This window comes from Eulemur rufifrons, chromosome 2 (assembly GCF_041146395.1).
Source record: "Eulemur rufifrons isolate Redbay chromosome 2, OSU_ERuf_1, whole genome shotgun sequence".
Classification (NCBI taxonomy): Eukaryota; Metazoa; Chordata; class Mammalia; order Primates; family Lemuridae; genus Eulemur; species Eulemur rufifrons.
Genome location: NC_090984.1, coordinates 69,581,937 through 69,605,927, shown reverse-complemented (window position 1 = coordinate 69,605,927; position 23,991 = coordinate 69,581,937). Strand labels below are relative to the sequence as shown.

The 23,991-nt window shown below is 38.8% G+C and overlaps 1 protein-coding gene and 1 non-coding gene across 2 annotated transcripts in view; both read left to right on the top strand.

The window, feature by feature from the left end:
- SNX6 (sorting nexin 6) overlaps window positions 1-23,377 on the top strand; it is a 60,940-nt gene extending 37,563 nt beyond the window's left edge. Inside the window, exons 10-14 of the mRNA XM_069464176.1 lie at window positions 5,091-5,130; window positions 9,258-9,344; window positions 16,243-16,402; window positions 16,491-16,576; window positions 21,708-23,377. Of these exons, the coding sequence (XP_069320277.1) occupies window positions 5,091-5,130; window positions 9,258-9,344; window positions 16,243-16,402; window positions 16,491-16,576; window positions 21,708-21,761 (427 nt within the window). The 3' untranslated portion in view covers window positions 21,762-23,377. The remainder of the gene's footprint in view (window positions 1-5,090; window positions 5,131-9,257; window positions 9,345-16,242; window positions 16,403-16,490; window positions 16,577-21,707) is intronic.
- Window positions 7,945-8,051, top strand: LOC138380977 (U6 spliceosomal RNA). The gene has a single exon (XR_011232935.1). It is a non-coding gene; the product is annotated as a U6 spliceosomal RNA (small nuclear RNA).
- Window positions 23,378-23,991: the final 614 nt, after the last annotated feature.

Below are 23,991 nucleotides of genomic sequence, written 5' to 3'. Positions count from 1 at the left end.
AACTTGGGTTGATAGCATTTTTTCTCCTCTCTTTCTGTCATATTTTTTAAATATAAGAAATAAAAGTGGACTTTAATACATAATCTTAATATTTGCTATGTTTTATTTGATGAAAATGAGCTGATTAGTGTGTGTATGAGAGAGAGGGAGAGATAATTTATGTCAGAGTGTTCTTAGTTTTCGATAAAGCTTATAAGTAAGAAATACTATTTGGGAATTAGAATATATACAAGAGGACTTGAAAAAGTTCATGGAAAAGGGGAATTAAAAGATAAAAATAAAAAATTTAAACTTTGTTTCTCAACATAAACTTTGTCAGCCGGGCATGGTGGCTCACGCCTGTAATCTTAGCACTCTGGGAGGCCGAGGCTGGGGGATCGCTTGAGGTCAGGAGTTTGAGACCAGCCTGAGCAAGAGTGAGACCTCATCTCTACTAAAAATAGAAAGAAATGATCTGGACAGCTAAAAATATATAGAAAAAATTAGCCGGGCATGGTGGCGCATGCCTGTAGTCCCAGCTACTCGGGAGGCTGAGGCAGGAGGATTGCTTGAGCCCAGGAGTTTGAGGTTGCTGTGAGCTAGGCTGACGCCACGGCACTCTAGCCTGGGCAACAGAGCAAGACTCTGTCTCAAAAAAAAAAAAACCCGAAAAACATAAACTTCATCAAGTTCAAGATACTTTTTACAAACAATGATATCAGCGATTTATTCCATCCCGTTAATTGCCACCCTGGGAATTAAACCATGTCAGTGCAGTCTTTTTTACTTTATTAACTGAAAAACAATGGGTACTCTGGTACTCTTTAAAGATTTTTAAAATTAGGAAACAAAAAGAAGACAGAAGGAGCCAAATGAGTACTGTTAGCTGGATGCCTAATGATTTCTTATCAAAACTCTCACAAAATTGCCCTTATTTGATGAGAGGAATGAGCAAGGAGCATTGTTGTAGTGGAGAGGACTCTCTAGTGAGGCTTTTCCAGGCATTTTTCTGCTAACACTTTGGCTAACTTTCTCAAAACACTCTCATAATAACCAGATGTTGTCATTCTTTGGCCATCCAGAAAGTTAACAAACAAAATGTTTTGAGCATCCTCAATTATCCTCTTGGACTGGTCCACTTTTGCTTTGACTGGACCACTTCCACCTCTTGGTAACCATTGCTTTTTTTTTTTTTTGAGAGACAAGAGCTTGCTTTGTCACCCAGGTTGGAGGGCAGTGGCCTGATCATAGCTCACTGTAGCCTTGAACTCCTGGGCTCAAGCAAGCCTCCTGCCTCGGCCTCCTGAGTAGCTAGGACTATAGGCACATGCCACCACGCCTGGCTTTTTTTTTTTTATTTTTTAAGCAACTGGGTCTCACTGTGTTGCCTAAGCTGGTCTCTAACTCCTGGGCTCAAACGATCCTCCTGCCTTGGCCTCATAAAGTTCTGGCATTACAGGTGAGAGACACCACACCTGCCAGTAGCCATTGCTTTGATTGTGCTTTGTCTTCAGGATCATATTGGTAAAGCTATGTTTCACCTCCTTTTACAGTACTTCAAAGAAATGCTTCAGGATCTTGAGCCCCTTGTTTAGAATTTCCACTGAAAGCTTTGCTCTTGTCTGCAGCTGATCTGGGTGCAGTTGTTTTGGCACCCATCCCATGGAAAATGTGCTCAATTTTAATTTTTCAGTCAGAATTGTGTAAGCTGAACCAGTTGAGATGTCTGTGGTGTTGGCTAGTGTTTGTGTTGTTAATCTTCAGTCCTCTTCAATTACGGCATGAACGAGATTAGTTTTTTCCCTCACAAATTGATGTGGATGGTCTGCTGCTTGCTGTAGGCTTCATCTTCAACATCGTCTCATCGTTTCTCAAAACAAGTTATCCATTTGTAAATTGCTTATTTCTTTGGGGTCACTCTCCCCATAAACTTTTCATAAAGCATAAATGATTTCATCATTCTTCCATCTAAGCTTCACCAGAATTTTTGGGGGGAGGGCGGGGAGACAGTCTTGCTCTTTCGCCCCAGCTAGAGTGCAATGGCATCATCATAGCTCACTGCAACCTCAAACTCCTGGGCTCAAGCCATCCTCCTGACTTAGCCTCCCAAGTAGCTGGGACTACAAAAATGTGCCAGCAAGCCCAGCTAATTTTTCTACTTTTTGTAGAGATGGGGTCTTGTCCTTGCTCAGGCTGGTCTCAAACTCCTGACCTCAATTGATCCTCCCTCCTCCGCCTCCCAGGGTGTTAGGATTACGGCGTGAGCCACCATGCCTGGCCCACGATAAATTTGTTGTTTGTTCTTGCTTCAATTTTAGCAGAATTCATGTTTCTCTGATAGGGCTCTTTTCAAACGGATATCTTACCCTTCTGAGTGTCTCAAACAAGATCTTTTTCAGCCATGTTATAACAGGTTAGTGTGAGTTTATTTTGGTGCAGAAATATTTTGAAATCCATGCAAAGTTTTTTCATAATATGCATTTTCCATGAACTTTTTGAAGACCCCTCATATATATGTATATATATATATAAATACATGTGTGTGTGTATTTCATTAGAGGCCAAGTTGATTTTTAAAATAAAACTTTGATGCTATCAGTTTTCACTTTTGAAAGAACCCAGCTATTGTATTTATAGTTCAGTGAATCTTAGGGCAATCCTAGGTGGACTTGATAGAGAAGGTGTTTTGCATGTTAGTATAGAAAAATCTCTGGAATGTTGCTTATACAACTGTTATTTATTTACTTTATGCTAATTTTCACTTTTATTTCTCCAACTATAGTTAATTTTAGTTGTTCTTATAATATCGTTTAAACCTATTGAAAAATAATTCAAACTTTTTTTTTTTTTTTTGAGACAGGGTCTTGCTCTGCTTCCCAAGCTAGAGTGCAGTGGCATCATCATAGCTCACTGCAACCTCAAACTCGTGGGCTTGAGCAATCTGTCTGCCTCAACCTCCTGAGTAGCTGACACTACAGGTGTGTACCACCACTCCTGGCTAATTTTTCTATTTTTTTGTAGAGATGGAGTCTCACTCTTGCTCAGGCTGATCTCAAACTCCTGGCCTCAAGCAATCCTCCTGCCGTGGCCTCCCAGAGTGCTAGGATTATAGGTGTGAGAAACTGCTCCCAGCCTCAAACATATTTTTATTTTTATTTTTTATTTTTTTGGAGACAGAGTCTTTTTTTTTTTTTTTTTTTTTTTTTTTTTTGAGACAGAGTCTCACTCTGTTGCCCGGGCTAGAGTGAGTGCCGTGGCGTCAGCCTAGCTCACAGCAACCTCAAACTCCTGGGCTTAAGCGATCCTACTGCCTCAGCCTCCCGAGTAGCTGGGACTACAGGCATGCGCCACCATGCCCGGCTAATTTTTTGTATATATATATTTTAGTTGTCCATATAATTTCTTTCTATTTTTAGTAGAGACGGGGTCTCGCTCTTGCTCAGGCTGGTCTCGAACTCCTGACCTCCAGCGATCCACCCGTCTCGGCCTCCCAGAGTGCTGGGATTACAGGCGTGAGCCACCGCGCCCGGCCGAGACAGAGTCTTGCTCTTTTGCCCTGGCTAGAGTGCCATGGTGTCAGCCTAGCTCACAGTAATCTCAAACTCCTGGGCTTAAGGAACCCTTCTCAGCCTCTGGAGTAGCTGGGACTACAGGCATGCACCACCGTGCCCGGCTAATTTTTTCTATATATTTTTAGTTGTCCAGATAATTTCTTTCTATTTTTTAGTAGAGACGGGGGTCTTGCTCTTGCTCAGGCTGGTCTCAAACTCCTGACCTCGAGCGATCCTCCTGCCTCAGCCTCCCAGAGTGCTACAGGCGTGAGCCACCGCGCCCTGCCTCAAACATACTTTTAAACAATTTTTAAGTGGGAAAACTATTTTCATAGTCCATGCCTTTCTCCAAACCACATTCTTGAACTTTTCTCTAGTATATCCCATCTAGTAGACATTTAAGAGCCAAGCTTTTCAGCAAAGCAAAGTATAATAGCTTACACTAATTAACATGCTACCTCCCCAAAAAATTAATTTGTAAATCTTTCATGAGAAGAAAAAAGTCAACCTTGATGTATGTTATCTAACATAATTTTTAAAAAGCAAGTTCTAGCCAGGTACGGTGGCTCATGCCTATAATCCTAGCACTCTGGGAGGTTGAGGTGGGAAGACCAATTGAGATCAGGAGTTGGAGACCAGCTTGAGCAAGAGTGAGCCCTGTCTCAACTAAAAATAGAAAAAATTAGCTAGGCATGGTAGCCCACTCCTGTAGTCCCAGCTACTCAGGAGGCTGAGGCAGGAGGATGGCTTGAGTCCATGAGTTTGAGGTTGCAGTGAGCTATGATCATGCTACTTCACTCTAGCCTGGGCAACAGAGTAAAACTCTGTCTCTCAAAAGATCAAACAAAACATAACTGTCAGATATCATCAAGAACAGCTCCAACTTTGGTATTTTCCTTTAAAATCAGCCTTTTGTATATTTCAGTGTGATTAGTTTGTATTTCTGTAACAATTTTGAAGGTGTAGGCTTTATTTAGTGTTATATAGCATAATGATAAAGAATATCAAGATAGGCCAGGTGCAGTGGCTCATGCTTGTAATTCTAGCACTTTGGGAGGCCCAGGCAGGAGGATTGCTTGAGGCTAAGGGAACATAGGAAGACCCCATCTCTACAGAAAATTTTAAAATTAGCAGGCGTGGTGGTACGTGTCTTTAGTCCCAGCTACTGGAGACACTTAGGCAGGAAGATCCCTTGAACTCAGGAGTTCAGGGCTGCAGCGAGCTATGATTACATCACTGCACTCTAGGATAGGGCAACAGAGCGCGACCCTGTCTCAAAAAAAAAAAAAAAAAAAGTATCATGATAAGTTTAATGTGTGGCTTAAAATGAAATGGACAGATATTTTGTAACAACAGATTTCAAGTCATCTGTTATATGGGTGAAAGTATAGGGAGATTTTTGTTGAATTAAATGAAGTCTGCAGTTAACAAGACCATTGAATGTTGCTATAATGAGACAATGTTCATTATAAATATGGTTTGGGGGCATATTCTCTGAACACTTGAAATGGAAAATTTATTTCAAATGTAGCTTCTGATGAAAATATTTTTCTTTTCTAGGTTTTTTCTCAAAGTTTCAGAACTGTTTGACAAAACAAGAGTAAGTACTAAATTCTAGAGAATTTAACACAAAATTGTATCTGTAGATCTCATGTTAAGTGTTTTTTTTACCACAGGTCGGGTATGCCTTTGCAGATCCTGCCGCCACTGAAGAAAAAAAAAATGGGGGGGGGAGTGTTTTTACCACAATAAAAAATTTTATAAAAAGGAGTAATTAATGTTAACCTTTGGGGATCTAAATCTCTGCATATAGTAGTGTTTAAATTGTGGTTGTGTTGAACTTTATTGAGGAAGATCAATATACTTCAGAAGAATGATGAGACAGATTTGAATTCCATTGAGTTTTTCAGGAAATTTTTGTTACGGCCTTTTGGTATTTGTGCAAAAGCTCATATTCTTAATCAGAAAACATTCATTATGGAGATTGGGTTTATTTTTATGAGAAAGTCTTGGATTAATTATATTAATAACTTTACCAAGACTGTATTGCCTTTGATCCCCCGAGACATACTATGGAAAGGTTGCACTCATGGTTGTAATAATTTTTATTGTTGACATCATCTTGATTTTCGTGGATCAGACCTAGCTATTAATGCAATTATAGTTAACATTTTTACAGTTAATAGAGTAGTGGAAATGTTTATTACATGTTCAGTGGTACTTAGCTGAGAGTACTGGTGGCTAGTCCAGTGTAACATTTGATTTCTGCATGACTTTGCCAGTGAGTGATGTAAAGTGGAAACAAGTAAAAGAAAAGGAGATACTCTCACAAAGGAAAAATAAATAATTGTTGTTATACTAGGGTCTATATCGCCTGTTATTCTGCCTTTGATATTTGTACCAGTGAGCATTTTCTGGGAAGACAGAGTAATTTTTCTATGCATTTACATAAAAAAAATAGGGACCTATTACAAAATAGCCTTATGTCAATTCAGGTCATCTGAGAAGCAGACATCAAGATAGGATTAGATGTAAAAGAGGTTTATTGTGAAGAAAGATAGAGGAAGGAGCAGGTGTAAGCAGGAAGAGCTTTCAGACTGCAGGGCAGGTATTTGCCTGTAGAGAGTAGAGGAAGGAGGAATAGGTAGGGAGAGTCTCAGACTGTAGTGCAGCTCTAAGAATGCTTCCAGTAGGTGGAAAGGGAGTCCCTGAGCCAGAGTTGCCCATTAATTGAGTTCCACATCAGGCCAAAAATGGACTGGCCCTATGCTCTGTCGTTGGCTGGATGCAGCCAAGGCATGGGAGGAGACAGGGATGTTGGAGCATAGCCTTGGTATAAACATGGTTCTGGATGCAGAAGGATTGCAGCTGGGCTATGAATCAACTAGTCTCATTGTAGCAAGCAGTTTCTCTTGAAGGAGATCTGTGTGGCATATTTCCCATGGCCACCACAATCATTTCCTTTAGTGTTTATATGTTGTTTTGGTTATTAAGCTGTGTAACAGTTATCCTAAAATCAGTAGCATAAAATAACCACCATTTTACATTATGCTAGTGAATTATTTGGGTCAGGAATTGAGGAAGGTCAGAGATATCTTGCCTCTGCTCTATGATGTATGGGGCTGCAGCTTGGAAGATAAGAAGGCTGGAACATTCTGAAGGCTGTTTTACTCATTTGTCTGGGGGTTGATGCCGGCCATCAACCGAGATGTCTGCTAGGGCTGTTAGCTGGAACACCTACTGCGTGTGGCCTCTCCATGAAGCTGCTTACATTTCCTCACAGCATGGTGGTTCAATTCCAAAGTGAGCAATCCCAAGTGACAGGAAGTAGAAGCTGCTAGTTTCTTAAGGTCTGGGCCTGAAAACTGGCGTAGTGTCACCTATGCTAAATTGGTCAAGCAGACTTAGATGCCAGATTCAAGGGGATAGCATACAGTCCCCTACTTCTCAATGGAAAGAGATGAGCCATATTTTAAAAGACCTAGTATCTATCTAGCATGATGTTGATTAATTTACATAAATCAGTTTTGAATATAGTTTGTATCTGTGCTCTTATCTGTTAGGTTAAGAAGTTCCATGAGTTTATTTTTCCATACAGTAATGTTTTTTAAGAAGCTTCCCGGTTTTTTTTAACTTTTTATTGAAGTGTATTATACATAACAAAGAGCACGTACCAAAAGTACACAGCTCAGAGAAATTTTACAAATTTAACACTCCCATGTAATCAACACCCAGATCAAGAAATAGAGCATTGTCAGCAGCCCCATGCCCTGTCCTAGCTTTAACTGCCTTCTAAGATACCACTTCCTGCAAGAAAGTGGTATCCTAGCTTCTAACAGTAGAGATTAGTTTTGCTTGTTTTTATATTTTATATAAATCCATTATGTGGTATATATTCTTTTATGACTTTCATTTTACTCAACATTATTTTTATGAGATTGATCCATGTTGTTGCATGTAGGTGTAGTTCCTTCTTATCACTGTATGGTATTCCATTAATTTGTTTATCTGTTCTACAGTTGGTAGGCATTTGGACAGTTTCTAGTTTGGGGTTCCGTAAAATAATACCACTAAGACCATTCTTGTATATCTTCTGCTGAATATAGGTATGCATTTCTGTTTGGTATATTTACCTAGGAAGGGAATTGATGGGTCATGGGGTATCCATGTGAAAAGCTTCAGTAGATACTGCCAAACTATTTCCCGTAGTGATTGTACCAGGCCTCATTCCCACCAGAATGAATGTGAACATTCAGATTGCTCTACAAACTTCATTAATATTTGATATTTTAAACCTTTTTAATTTTAGCCATACTCCTTAGTGTGTGGTTTGTTTTTGTTTTTATCTACTTTGTATTTGCACAGTAATTTCAGACTTAGAGAATAGTTGTAGGAATAGTACAAAGAATTCCCCGTGCTCGCTTCGGCAGCACATATACTAAAATTGGAACGATACAGAGAAGATTAGCATGGCCCCTGCGCAAGGATGACACGCAAATTCGTGAAGCGTTCCATATTTTTAAAAAAAAAAAAAAAAAAAGAATTCCTGTATGTGCATCACCGAGATTTCCTGAATATTAACGTTTTCTGAATTGCTTAAAGGTTTTGTTCCAAAAAAATCGATATTCATTCTGTTTTGTGCCTTTTGTGCACATCTCTCTCTTTTTTTAAGGATTAGAATTTTTTTATGGCCTGGTTAGCACTTGGATGGGAGAATTATTTTTAGTACAGCCGATACTATCATCCATGATTCACTTTTTTTTTTTTTTTTTAGATAGAGTCTTGTTCTGTCACCCCCGCTAGAGTACAGTGGCATCATCATAGCTCACTGCAACCTTGAACTCCTGGGCTCAAGTAATCCTCCTGCCTCAGCCTCCTGAGTAGCTGGGACTACAGGTGCCAGCCACCATGCCCGGCTAATTTTTTCTATTTTTGGTAGAAACGGGGTCTCACTCTTGCTCAGGCTGGTCTCGAACTCCTGACCTCAAGTGATCCTCCTGCCTCAGCCTCCCATAGTGCTAGAATTACAGGCGTGAGCCACCTTGCCCAGCCAGTGATTCACTCTTACTGTCATCAGATAACCAGTGTACAGATTTTCCCAAATGTCTCATAAATGGCATTTTATAATGTAATTTGTTTGACTCAGGATACAAACAAGGTCTCCTATTGAGTTTGGTTATTATGATACATCTTTACTGTCTCAAAAAAAAAAAAAAAAATAGCCGGGCATGGTGGTGCATGCCTGTAATCCCAGCTATTCGGGAGGCTGAGGTAGGAGGATTACTTGAGCCCAGGAGTTTGAGGTTGCTGTGAGCTAGGCTCATGCCCCGGCATTCTATCCCGGGCAACAGAGTGAGACTCTGTCTCAAAAAAATAAATAAAATCATGTGTACATATCAATTACAATTGAAATGGATAGAGAGGAAATATAATATTAGTGAAGCTAAAAGATAATATTGGAACTCGTTACAGCCAAGTACTTCAGTCAAATATAGAGTCCTCCCATAAATTTAATAATCTCATTTGCTCTAATCTTTTTTTCTTGTTTGTCAGAATTACAAAGAAAAATAACAGTAGGAAGGAAAAGGGAAGGAAACCTAGAGGAAATAGGAATGGATACTATAGTTATTTATAATTTCTATTTTTTTACAGTACTTATTAAGAAAGAAAATGCTGAGAGCAGAATGTAATTGCTGATTAAATACTCAATTTTTTCCCCTTTTTCAGAAAATAGAAGCACGAGTGTCTGCTGATGAGGACCTCAAGCTTTCTGACCTTTTAAAATATTACTTAAGAGAATCTCAAGCTGCTAAGGTAACTTTATTGTTCATTGTTTTGTAAAATGAGCTATGTTAGGAAAAGCCATTTCTTTAGATGTTGCTAGACTTAAGACTGTTAATGATTTATTTCCTGATTTTAAATTATATATTCAAGTGTGAATTTTTTCCCTCTTTTTAGAAATGTACATATATCTGTATAATTGTACATATTTTATGTGGGAAACTCCACATAAAAATTTCCACTATAAACTTCTGATACAGTATAATCTAGAACTTTTTAAAAAAATGAACTTGGTCTATTTCTTCAGCTAAAATGCTTGCCAAAACAAAAGTAAAACCCCCAAATAATAGTTGTACAGCTAAGGGATTCCTAATATGGTCTATGTAAGTCCCTAGTTGAGGGTGAGACCACCAGAAAATAGGATATGTCTTATTTTAAGGCAACTCACATTTCCTTTTGGAAGGCTGTCTATGTGCAAGAATAAAACTGTTACTAATTTTAAATTTTTATTTTTTATTTCATTTTTTTGCCCCTGAGACACAGTATCACTCTGTCACCTGAGCTAGAGTGCCGTGGAGTCAGTGGAGCTCACAGCAACCTCAAACTCCTGGGCTCAAGCAATTCTCCTGCCTTAGCCTACAGACTAGCTGGGATTACAGGCGTGAGCCACCACACCCAACTAGTTTTTCTATTTTTAGTAGAGATGGGGTCTTGCTCTTGCTCCGGCTGGTCTCGAACTCCTGACCTCAAACAATCCTCCCACCTCGGCCTCCCAGACTGCTAGAATTATAGGCATGAGCCACCTCACCCAGCCTAATTTTTAAAAAATTTAACACACATATTCAAAAAGCACTGAAAACTTAGTGGCTAAGATAATCCAAAGTTACCGTTAATTTGTGAATTGAGATATTGTATAGAAAATTCCCATCTGATCAGTAATGCTGATAATGTTTATCAAATTATCAATAATTCTTTGAGTACTTAGGTACTTGCAGATATACTGTCCATACCAAATTATTTTAAATCAAATTGTGTCTTATAAACTGTTTACATTGGATGGGCAGTGATAAAATGAATTGATGTTCTCTTCTGAAGACTTTAAATTCATTATCAAATGTAGTTGTTAATAGATAATTTTTAATAACCATAAGAAAAACATTTAATTTATTAATAAATTTTCATTGATTAATGAGACATTAAAATTTAGTTGCCAGAATTAAAATTACAGTGATGTTTCACCACGCACCTTAAGTAGAAATGGCGAAAATGAAAAAAACTCTGGCAAAATGCATAGCACCTGGAACTTTCACACACTGCTAGTAGGAGTGTGGTTAACACCTTGGAAAAGTTTTGCAGTTTCTTGAAAATGAAACATACTATCCAATGATCCAGTCGTTTCACTCCTAGGTATTTACCCAAGAGAAATGAGAGCATATGTTCACAGTAGCCTCATTTGTACAGTGACATGTATCTACTATCATTGTGTTATACATAGTATTTTTACTGCCCTAAAAATCCTCATGCTCTGCGTATTCATCCTCCCTCTCCCCAAACCCTGGGAGCCACCGTCTCCACAATTTTGCTTTCTCCAGAATGTTATATAGTTGGAATCATACAGTATGTAGCCTTTTCAGATTGGCTTGCTTGTTCATTTCTTTTTACTGCTAAAAAATACTCCATCATATGGACGTACCACAATTTGTCCATTCATCTACTGAAAGCCATCTTGTTTACTTCCAAGTTTTGGCAATTATGAATAAAGCTGCAAAAAACATCCACATGCAGGTTTTTGCTTGGACATAAGTCTTCAGCTCCTTTGGATAAATACCACAGAGTGCAATTACTAGGTCGTATTATAAGATACGAGCATGTTTAGTTTTGTAAGAAACTGCCAAACCATCTTCCAAAGAGGCTGGACCATTTTGCATTCCACCAGCAATGAATGAGAGCTCCTGTTGTTGCACATCCTGGCCAGCATTCAGTGTTGTCAATGTTCTGGATTGGGGTGTTCTATTACTAACAGACTTTTAGTAGTATCTCATTGGATTTGTTTGTTTCTTTTTTTCTTTTGTTGTTGTTTTGTTTTGTTTTGTTTTTTAAGAGTGGCACAGCCTGGGCTCAAGTGATGCTCCTGCCTCAGTCTCCCGAGTAGCTGGGACTAAAAGTATGTGCCACCACACCCAGCTAAATTTTTTTTGTTGTTTGTTTGTTTTGTAGAGACAAGTTCTCACTGTGATACCAGGCTGGTCTCAAACTCTTAGGCTCAAGGAATCTTTCCTCCTTGGCTTCCCAAAGTGCTGAGATTACAGCCATGAGCCATCGCACCCAGCCTCATTGTTGTTTTAATTTGCATTTCCCTGATGATATGTGATATGGAGCATCTTTTCATATCCTTGTTTACCATCTGTATATCTTCTTTGGTCAGGTGTCCATTAAGGTCTTTTGCCTGTTTTTAAATTAGGGTTTTATGTTCTTATTGTAGAGTTTTAAGAGTTCTTTGTGTATTTTTGCAGATATTTTCTTCCAGCCTGTGGCATCTCTTTTCACTCTCTTGACAGTGCCTTTTGCAGAGCAGACATTTTTAATTTTAATGAAGTCCAGCTTATGAATTATTTTTTTCATAGATTGTACCATTTGTGTTGTATCTAAGAAGCTATCTCCAAACCCAAGATCATCTGCATTTCCTTCTTTGTTATCTTCTAGGGGTTTTATGGTTTTGTGTTTTACATTTAGGTTGGTGACCCTTTTTGAGTTAATTTCTGTGAAGGGTATAAGGTCTGTGAATAGACTTATTTTTTGGTATGTGGATTTCCAGTTCCACTACCATCTGTTGCAAAGATTATCTTTTTGTATTGCCTTTGTTCTTTTGTCAAAGATCAGTTGGCTATATTTGTGTGAGTCTGTTTCTGGGATCTCCATTCTGTTCCATTCATCTACTCATCTGTCTATTCATCATCCCTTTCCCCAACCCCTGGCAGCCACTGTTCCTTCTACTGTCTCCATAGTTTCACTTTCTCCAGAATGTTATATTAATAGTTGGAATCATACAGTATATAGCCTTTTCAGATTGGCTTCTTTTACTTAGCAATATCCACTTAAGTTTCTTCCGTGGCTTGCTTGCTTATTTCTTTTTATTGCTAAAAAATATTCCATTTTATGGATATACCACAGTTTGTCCATTCACCTACTGAAGCACATCTTGTTTGCTTCCAAGTTGCTGGGCTTTTGATTGATACTGCATTGGATCTATCAAGTTGGGAAGAACTGACATCTTGACAATATGAGTCTTCCTATCCATGAACATGAAACATCTCTCCATTTATTGAGTTCTTTGATTGCTTTCATCAGAGATTTGTTGTTTTCCTCATACAGATCTGGTACATATTTTTTTAGATTAATACCTAAGTATTTCATTTTGGGAGATGCTGATCTAAGTGCTATTGTGTTTTTAATTTCAAATTCTACTTGTTCATTGCTGGCATATAGGAAAGTGATTGTCTTTTCTATATATTAACTCCATATCCTGCAACCTCATAATAATCACTTATTAGTTCCAGGAGTTATTTTTGACAGTTATTTCAGATTTTCTACATAGATGATCCTATCATCTGTGAAGAGAGACAATTTTATTTCTTTTTTTACAATCTGTGAACCTTTTATTTCCTTTCCTTGTCTTGTTGAAAAAGAGTGGTGAGAAGAACATCCTTAGCTTGTTCCTATAGTGGGAAAGCTTTAATTTTCTCCCATGAAGTATAATGGTAACTGTAGGTTTTTTGCAGATGTCCTTTATCAACTTGGACAAAGTGGAGAATGTTCCTCTTTATTTCTAGTTTGCCAAGACAGTCGGTTGATTTTTTGTTGTTGTTTTTGTTTTTGTTTTTTGAGATGGGGTTTTACAGTGTTGCCCAGGCTGGAATTGAACTCCTGTCCTCTAGTCATCCTCTCGCCTCAGCCTCCTGAGTCACTGGTACTACAGGCCCTCGCCACTGCGCCCAGCTTCAGTTGATTTTTGGCAGTGGTTCTAAGACAATTCGGTGGGGGCAAGAACAGACTTCAATAATCAGTACTGGGACAACTGAACAGCCACATGCAAAAGAACAAAGTTGGACCCCTTCCTTGAGTCACATTTTAAAAATAATACAAAATGGATCAAGGACCTAAATGTAACAGTTAAAACTAGAAAACTTTTAGAAGAAAACACAGACATAAATCTTCATGACTTTGGATTAGTTCATGGTTTGAAGCCCAGCAACCAAAGAAAAAATAATAAACTGGGCTTCATTACAATTAAAAACATTTATATGTCAAAGAACACTATCAAGCAAAGTGAAAAGACAAGCTACGGAGTGGAACAAAATGTTTGCAAATCATATATCTGATAAGGCTGCGGTCCCCAACCCCCAGGCTGTGTATCACTGCCTGAGCTCCATCCTGCCACCACGTCCCAGTCCATGGAAAAATTGTCTTCGATGAAACCGGTCCTTGGTGCCAAAAAGGTTGGGGATCGTTGTGATAAGGGACTGGTATCCAGAATATATACAGAACTCTTATGGAAGGAGACTTCAATTCTGATTTAAAAAAAAAAAAAAAAAAAAACACTTTTATAACTCAATAGAAAGAGAACTAGCCCAATTAAAAAATGGGCAAAGGACTTAAACAAATGTTTCTCCAAAGAAGATACACAAATGGCCAATAAATACATGAAAAAGGCCAGGCACAGTGGCTTATGCCTGTAACAATCCTAGCACTCTCAGAGGCTTAGGCGAGAGAATTGCTTGAGGTCAGGAGTTCAAGAACAGCCTGAGCAGCTGGGTGTGGTGGCTCATGCCTGTAATCCTAGCACTCTGGGAGGCCAAGGCGGGAGGATCACTCGAGGTCAGGAGTTTGAGACCAGCCTGAGCAAGAGCGAAAGCCGGTCTCTACTAAAAACAGAAAGAAATTATCTGGCCAACTAAAAAAATATATATAGAAAAAATTAGCTGGGCATGGTGGGCATGCCTGTAGTCCCAGCTACTCGGGAGGCTGAGGCAGTAGGATTGCTTAAGCCCAGGAGTTTGAGGTTGCTATGAGCTAGGCTGACGCCACAGCACTCTAGCCAGGGCGACAGAGCGAGACACTGTCTCAAAAAAAAAAAAAAAAAACCCTGAGCAAGAGCGAAACCCCATCTATACAAAAAAATAGAAAAATTAGCTGGGCGTGGTGATACATGCCTGTAGTCCCAGCTACTTGGAAGCCTGAGGCAGGAAGATCCCATCCCCTAGAGCCCAGGAGTTTGAGGTGGCAGTGAGCTATGATGATGCCATTGCACCCTAGCCCAGGCAATAGAGCGAGATTCTGTCTCCAAAACACACACACACACACACACACACAAAGATGAAAAGATGCTCAGCATCATCAGCCATCAGGCAAATGCATATCAAAACTAGGAGATAATAATTTTACACCCACTAGGTGGCTTTAATTAAAAAAAAAAAAAAGCAACAAGTATTGGCAAGGATGTAAAGAAATTGGAACTTTAGTGGTATTGGTGGAAATGTGAAATGTGCATCCACTTTGGAAAATAATATGGTAGTTTCTCAAAAGCTTTGATGTAGAGTTACCATCTGATCCAGCTGTTCTACTCCTGGGTAATGAGAAATGAAAACATGTCCACACAGACACTTGTATGCAAATGTTCATACCAGCATTATTGATTGTAGCCCAAAAGTGGTTATAAACCAAATGCCTATGAACTGAGTGAATAAAACAATGATTGATCCATAAATCCATATAAAATATTATTCCCCAGAAAGAAATTAAGTATTGATTCATGCTACAACATGGATGAACTTGAAACATGCTTATGTGGTAGAAGCCAAACACAAAAAACACATATGATTCCGTTTTTATGAAATGTCCAGGATAGGCAAATCTGTAGAGACAGCAGATGAGTGGTTGTAGGGCTCGGGGGATACAAGGGTCGAGGAGTGCTGGGGAATGAAGAGTGGCTATTAATGAGTATGGGGGTTTTTTGGATAATGAAAATGTTGTGAAATTGATTGTGGTGATGGTTACACAACTGTGTGAGTACCCTAAAAGCTATTGGATTATATATTTTAAATGGTGAGTTTTATGGTATGTGGATTATATCAATAAAGCTGTTATTAGGCCGGGCGTGGTGTCTCACGCCTGTAATCCTAGCACTCTGGGAGGCCGAGGTGGGCGGATCGTTTGAGCTCAGGAGTTCGAGACCAGCCTGAGCAAGAGCGAGACCCCATCTCTACTAAACATAGAAAGAAATTTTATGGACAGCTAAAAATATATATAGAAAAAAATTAGCCAGGCATGGTGGTGCATGCCTGTAGTCCCAGCTACTCGGGAGGCTGAGGCAGGAGGATCGCTTGAGCCCAGGAGTTTGAGGTTGCTGTGAGCTAGGCTGACGCCACGGCACTCACTCTAGCCCGGGCAACAGAGTGAGACTCTGTCTCAAAAAAAAAAAAAAAAAAAAAAAAACACTTAGAGCCAGACACGGTGGCTCACACCTGTGTTCCCAGCAGTTTGGGAGGCCAAGGCAGGAGGATTGCTTGAGGCCAGGAGTTTGAGACTAGCCTGGGCAAACACAGTGATACTGTCTCACATAATTAGCTGTGCATGGTGTGGCTCATGTCTGTAGTCCTAGCCATTCAGGAGGCTGAGGCAGGAGGATCACTGAGCCAGGAACTTGGAGGTTACAGTGAGCTGTGATTGCATCACTGCACTCCAGCCTGGGGTGATAGGGAGACCCTGTCTCACAAAAACAAACAGAAAACAACAGAAGAGAAACTGGTGTGTAGTATTCACTGTCGTGTAAGCCCTTGTGGTGGTGGTGGTGGTGGTGGTGGTGGTGGTCGTGAAGTGGAACACTACAAGAAAGCCTGCAGCATCATTTATTGTGAAGCATTCTGTTTTATAGGATCTCCTCTACCGAAGGTCTAGGTCACTAGTGGATTATGAAAATGCTAATAAAGCACTGGATAAAGCAAGAGCAAAAAATAAAGATGTTCTACAGGCTGAAACCTCCCAACAATTATGTTGTCAGAAATTTGAAAAAATATCTGAATCTGCAAAACAAGGTACTGTTACATTAACCTTTTATTGCAAGGTATGCTTTTTGACTGTTGTGTAAATTACATAGTTAACCCTAATTTCTTTTGTTTGCAGAACTTATAGATTTTAAGACAAGAAGAGTTGCTGCCTTCAGAAAAAATTTAGTGGAACTGGCAGAGTTAGAATTGAAGCATGCAAAGGTAGTGTCATATCAAAGATTTAATAACTTAAGTAACATTGTCATTTAGAAATGAATCACTTATGAAATGGATAATCCTTCGATGACAGTTACTTTTGATAGTCATATAGTGAGAAGTATTCCTGAATTGGAATTACATTTTTCAACATTATTCCACTACCTCAAAATAGTTGGTTTTAGTAGATAAATATCCTCCCTCTGGTCTTTTTTTTTTTTTTTTTAAGAGCCACCACACCTAGCCCTCTGGTCTTTTTTACAGTATTTGTATACTTTGAATTCAGCCCCTTTTTATACTTAAGATAACACTTGGCCTAAATCTTAGAGTAATACTAACAGTAGAGAATATTACAATTGAGAGGAATTTTAAAGAACATTTAATTCAAGTAAGAATAATATCTATAATGTCTCTAATAGTGAGCTCTGAAAGAATCTACTGCTTAATATTGAAATCAGTATCATGTATTGACTACTTGTCTTCAAAAAAAGTCTTCCTTAATAAGAACATCATTATATTAATAAATTTATTTAACGTTTGCTATCTTCAGTCAGACTGTGAGAATTAAAAATGTATTCAAAATTCCCAAAACTAAATAAGTTTGAAAGAAATTAAACTTTTAAATGTTACTTTTGGGTGCATTTATAGCATTTATACTTCTAAAGTTATTGAAGGTTAAAACTACACTAAGATTTTTGGGACACCCTATAATGAGCATAAATTTGTATCTTGTCACTTTAATATTGGTCAAAGTTATGTAAAATAATAAAGATAAGGTTAGTTCATCTTTGATAGTTTAGCCCTTCAGATACTCGAATACTTAATATTCCCTGTATATCTTCTTTCCTCTAGGTTAGACATCCTTAAGGCTAAATATTTTTTATTCCCTATACCTCAGCAAGCTTTTTCTAATATTGTCCTCCTTGTCATTTGCACTTTTAAAACATTGCACCCTCAGGCCGGGTGTGGTGGCTCACACCTGTTGTCCTAACACTCTGGGAGGCTGAGGCGGGAGGATTTCTTGAGGTCAGGAGTTCGAGCCTAGCCTCAGCAAGAGTGAGACCCTGTCCTCTGCTAAAAATTAAAAAAAAAAAAAAAAAAAAAATTAGCCAGACAATTAAAAATAGAAAAAATTAGCCAGACGTGGTGGCACATGTCTGTAGTCCCAGCTACTCGGGAGGCTGAGGCAGGAGGATCACTTGAGCCCAGGAGTTGGAGGTTGCTGTGAGCCAGGCTGATGCCACGGCACTCTAGCCCAGGCCACAGAACAAGACTCTGTCTCAAAAAAAAAAAAAAAAAAAAAAAATCTTCAACAACATTGCACCCTGAACTAAATATACACTTTTCCACACATGGACTGATTGTTGTACGTATTTCTTCTTACAGCTTTTTTTTATATGTATAAGACATAGCTGTTTTAGCTGCCATATTGCACTGGCTTGATTTGGCTTATGATCACACTTTTTTTTTTTCCTTAAAGTTCTTGAACTTCAAACCTATAGTTGTACATTTAATTTTTTTAATGTTTTTGTTCTTAATTGTGGAAAACCATTTACCATCTTAACCATATCTAAGTGTTAAGAATATTTGCTTTGTTGTGTAACAGATCTCCAGAACTTTTTCACTGGTTCATTTAATTTTTTAACCATAATGGCCACCTTCACATTTATGTCTGTTAAATTTTAGCTTGCTAGTTTTAGCCCCCCTCATCATGATCTTTTTGAAACTTGGATTTGATTACATAGTTGAGCATCATTTACAATGGTGGTCATTTACAGGTGGTGGTCATTTACAATTTGTATGAACTTTCCCTTTATGTCTTCATCAAAGTTTTGATTTAACAAAAAACCAGGAAAGGACCACAGGAACCAACATTTGTTAATCTAATTGTAAATATGCAGTAGTACCTGGCACCAAAAAAATGCTTACATCTTTCCATCCCTTCCTTTCTGTACTTACTGGTATTGATTTATTCATTAATTATTCTTTGGTTATAGTTATTCAGATAGTTATGAATTCACCTCTCATCAACCATTATTTCTACATTTTATTCTTGAAGGATATAAGAAATATCAGATTCGTCATTAAAATCAAGATATATGTTACCTGAGTATGTGGTCTAATGACCCTGTCAAAAGAAAATGTTTTGATATGCTTGACATTGTTTACTCCTACAGAGCCTGTGTTGGTCTCTAATGTTCACTGTATTTCTTTTTTGTAAAGAAGTCATGAATGATGAAGAGTTTCACTCTAGGTCAGGGGTCAGCAAACTGCAGCCTGTCTACTTTTGTACAGCCTGTGAGCCAGGCATGGTGTTCACATTTTTAAATGGTTATTTAAGGGAAAAAAAAGCATAAGAATAATAATATGATGTGATAATTATATAAAATTCAAATTCAGAGCTCTCATAAATAAAGTTTTATTGGAACACAGTGAAGCTCATTCATTGATGCTTTTGTCTATGGCTGCTTTCATGTAGTAGCAGAGTGGAGTAGTTGAAACAGAGACCATCTGGCTGTCAGAGCATAACATATTTACTATTTAGCCTTTTACAGAAAACATTTGCGGAATCCTGCTGTAGATTGATATCAGCCTCTGATTTCCATATTCTATTTCTTTTTCAGATTCTTTCTGAAATGAGTTCTCTGTATTTAGATTTCTCATAATGGTGCTGTTCCAGTGGTTCCCAGGGGGACATTTAGCAATGTCTGGAGATATTTGTAGTTATCACAACTGATGAGGGTGGGTTACTCCCAGTATATAGTGGATCCTACAATGGACAGGACAGAGAGTCCTGACAACAAAGGATGGTGCAGTCCCAAATGCCAGTAGTGCCACAGTTGAGAAACCTAGAGTCTGAAATTTTGTAATGATTTTGTAAATCTGAACAGTCCCCTTTTGATCCCAGAATTCATATAAATTCTTCCCCAAAACTAGACATTAGCCAAAACTTACAATAGGTTAGTTTGAAACTACTTTGGATTTCATTTATTATAATTATAAAAAAAAAGATTTCATAAATAAAAGAAGAAAGGAGATGCTCAAAGTCATTTGTCATAGTTCTTTTGTTTTTTGGGGTGTTTTTGTTTTTGTTTTTTACAGATGGTGTCTCTCTGTCACCCAGGCTAGAGTGTAGTGTAGTGGCACCACCATAGCTCACTGCAGCCATGAACTCCTGGGCTCCCAGCCTCCCTCATCCTCTTGAGTAGCTGGGACTACAGGTGTGCACTGCCACGCCCAGCTAATTTTTTTTTTTTTTTCCTTTCTTTTCTTTTCTTTTTTTTTAAGAGACGGGGTCTCCTATGTTGCCCATGCTGGTCTCGAACTCCTGGCCTCAAGTGATCCTCCCACCTTGGCGTCCCAAAGTGCTGGGATTATAGGTGTGAGCCACTGTGCCCAGCCACATACTGGCAAAAAAATTGACAGTAACCTAAACACTTAAAACTGAAAAAAAAAAAAAAAAAAAAAAATTTTTTTTAAATTTTCACTTAATTTCAGACTTTCAGGAAAGTTGTAAGAAGACACAGAATTCTTGGATACTCTTCACCCACATTCTCCAAATATGCATGTTGTCACAGTTGCTTTATTCTTTCTCCCCCTCTCACTTCTTTTCTCCCTTCCTCCTTCCCTTCCTCTCTTTACACAGACTCACACCCTTGTACGTGTTTATTTTTTTCTTGAACCATTTAAGTTCCGATATGGTAAGTTGCAGATAAATGATATGATGTCTCTTCACCCGAAAACATTTCAATATGAATTTCCTAAAACCAAGTAATTCTTTTACACGCCCATAGTACAATTATAAAGACCATTACTATTGATACAAGGCCATTATCTAATCCACAGACTTTATTCCTGTCCTACCCGTTGTCCCAAGAGGAAATACAAGATAATGTGTTGCATTTAGTGCACATGTCTTTTTAGACTTCTCTAATCTGGAAAAATTCCCGAGTCAGTGTATTTCAGAACACTGACATTTTTGAGAAGCACACAGGCCTAGGTACAGAATGTCCCTCAATTTGAGTTTGTCCGAGGTTCCCTGATAATTGGATTCGGGTGGTGTGTTTTTGGTAGGAATATCACAGAGACGATGCTCTCATTGCATCATATCGGGAGGCACGTGCTGTCCGTGAGTTGTCTTGCTGACAGTGTTAACTGCAGACTTCTCATTGGTAAAGTTATTATTTCACACTTTTGAATTAAGAAGTATTCTGTGGGGAGATACTTTGGGACTGTGTAATATCCCATCACTTAACCAGCACTTTCCAAGAGAAGTTTGTGCAACAACGAAAATGCTCTACAGTCAGTCCTGCTCGGTACGATAGCTGTGTGGTTATGGAACACCTGAAATGTGGGTAGTGCCACTAAGGAACTGAGTCTTATTATTTTTATTTAATTTTAGTGGATGGAACTTTAAAACTTAAATAGCAACACATAGCTAACGGCTACTGTTAGGCAGTGCAGGCCCACACTGATTTTAGCATCCATTGATGATTCTTGCCTGAATCAGTTACGATTATGATGGTTGCCAATGTTGATTTTCTAATTCCATCATTCTTTATACTTTTTAGTTGACTTTCTACTGTAATTAAGAGCTCTCCCCCTTTTATATATTAATGTAATTTAAGTGTATTTGCCTTTACACGTGGCTCTAAATGTAGATGCATGTGTGCTACAAATGGTTACTTGCTATGAATTTTATAGAATACTTTTGTATATAATCGTACTATTTTTATTAAAACTTCTATAAATCTATGCTAATGTCTGGTATAGTGGCTAAAAAGAAGGGGTAAGAGCCTGTCACACAATCAGAAATTGTTCCATAGTTCCACTTAGACACAAAGGGCATTATTTTATCCTCACTAGAACCTGTCAAGTAATCCAAAACACTCATGATGGTCTGGATAGAAATGGTCTACTGCAGAATCCGGTATGTAGAAAATATTGTACAGGAAACAAATTGTGTAATTTTTGGTCTTTAAGCCTTTATTTGTATATAACGAATAGCTACTCTTGAAATTCTGATAGCTTAACGAACTTAAAGTTGTGTGATTGCTAACATTGCATATTTTCAGTAGGATTCTTCCAGACCATGTCAACTCAAGACATTCATCGTGTACTTTCCCTTCCTTTTCAGGGTAACCTACAGTTGCTGCAGAACTGCCTGGCAGTGTTAAATGGAGACACATAAGCCATCTCCGCCTTCCTGTTACAAAGGGCTGCCTTCCTTCAAATTTTATTTTTGTTTTCTTCATGATTTAGGCATTTGTGCTCACTGGAAACAAACAAAAAACAGCTGACAGAGTGCATCTCCTCTTCCTTTTCCGAGCAGCGGTGGGGCGGTGCCGTGCACGGGCGAAGCCAGTCTGTGTGGTGGAGCGCTGCGCTTGCTCCCTGACAGCTGCCCATCATCGGCGCTCGTCCTGCTCAGAAGTCCAAAGTTCCTTCTTTTTCAAAGTAGCCTCTATAACTGTGTTTATTTTAGAAATGGTATTCCTTATGGCTACCAGTCTTATTTACTTTTAAATTTTTGAAGTTTAACCCTTTTAAAATGCATCGTCCAAACAAGATAAAGATTGCCTTTCTTGAGTTTTTTTTTTTTTTTTAAATTTTGTTTTTAAAGAGCATTGTATACTACTTAGTTCATTCATGTATCCTGGTAAAGCATCTTAACCAGACTTATTTTTAATTAATGAACATTTCTTAGATGTTTTGGGACAGAATTTATGTAATCTTTGTAAGTATGATTTCTGAAGAAAAGCAAATGCATTATAGTATGTTTGCCTTAAACTTGTAGACTAAACCAATTATTGTAAAATAAACAGCGATAACAGTGATAGTTTTTAACCATGTGGTCACTGTATCACTCTCTAAAATGTGGAGTAGCCATAATAAATCTACTCCTGTATTATGCTTTACAGTGCAGGTCTTAAGTTTTTCTTTCTTCTTCTTTCTTCTGAAATGGCATATTGAACAAAGTTCCCTGATTTCTTTGCAAAAGAATGAACTGCTCCTCTCTGTCTACTTCATGAAAGGTGGAATTTGGGGCCAGGCGAGGTGGCTCACACCTGTAACGCTAGCACTCTGGGAGGCCGAGGCGGGAGGGTCGTTTGAGCTCAGGAGTTCAAGACGAGCCTGAGTAAAGAGTGTGACCCCGCCTCTACTAAAAGTAGAAAAAATTAGCCTGATGTGGTGCACGCCTGTAGTCCCAGCTACTAAGGAGGCTGAGGCAAGAGGATCGCATGAGCCCAGGACTTTGAGGTTGCTGTGAGCTAGGCTGACACCATGACACTCTAGCCCTGGCGACAGAGTGAGACTCTGTCTCAAAAAAGGGGGGGAAGGGGGGGGGCAAGGGCAATATACGTAACCCAAACTTTTGTACCCCCATAATATGCTGAAATAAAAATAAATAAATACTCAAAAAAAAAAAAAAGGTGGAATTGGGCAGAGGCAGGTTAGAGAAAGCTCTTTCTAAAATACAGGAGCAGAATAGTCTGCTGTGCATTCCTGGATTCCGTCCCTAGCTCAGCCAGTTAACCAAGAGACGTGCCATTGAGCTACTTGGTGGTATCGTGCCCGTGTATAGATGAGTCTGTGGAGGGAAAGAGGTCTGCTATGAGTGTCATTTGTGTGAGGGAGGGGTAGGTGGGAGTAGAATATTTGGGATAAAAGTTGGTGTATAGATAAGATACTAATTGCCAGTAGTTAGATTACAAATACCATTGGCCCTTCTATTGTGAGTGACCGTATTGTCATTCCTCCTTCAAAATTAGATTGAGAGGTTGGATTTTTCCACTCTCTATTTCTCATTTTGGTCACCCCTTGGATCAGTTCCTAGTTTGTTTATATTTTACCAAACCATCCTGAATCCCTGGTCTGGGCTTCATTGCCAGTCATGCCAATTCCACCCTTTCTCAGCGGCATGTTCTCTTGCCTCATTCACGTGCCAATTAATGCTTTGTCTCTGTAATGGACACCTTCCCCAATGCCATCTGAACTGTTGATTTTTCTGTTATTGGCTGAGATCTCTGTGTTTTGTCCTTCATGTAACCTCCGGTAAAAGAAAAAAAAAAAAACCATATATATATATATATATATATATATACACACCCATGGGGCCAACAGTGGGCGAATGCAGGACCAACGAAGAGCCTGAACTTCTGGATTTGGGTCCAGACCCTCCACCCACTTCCCTATGGCCTCAAGCAGGTTCGGGAGGTTTGCTTGACTTCTGCCTCAGTGCTCTACTATAAAGGACATACTTACCTACCTCACAGGGGTGTTGTGAGGATTAATAAATGTTGGTACTGTGCTTTGGAAATGAGAAGATGCTGTGTAAATGCTAAGGAGTAGTAAGTACAGGGCCAAAAGCTACACGGTGTTTCGATTAACGCTTTGCTACTTTGTATTGACCAAGGTGG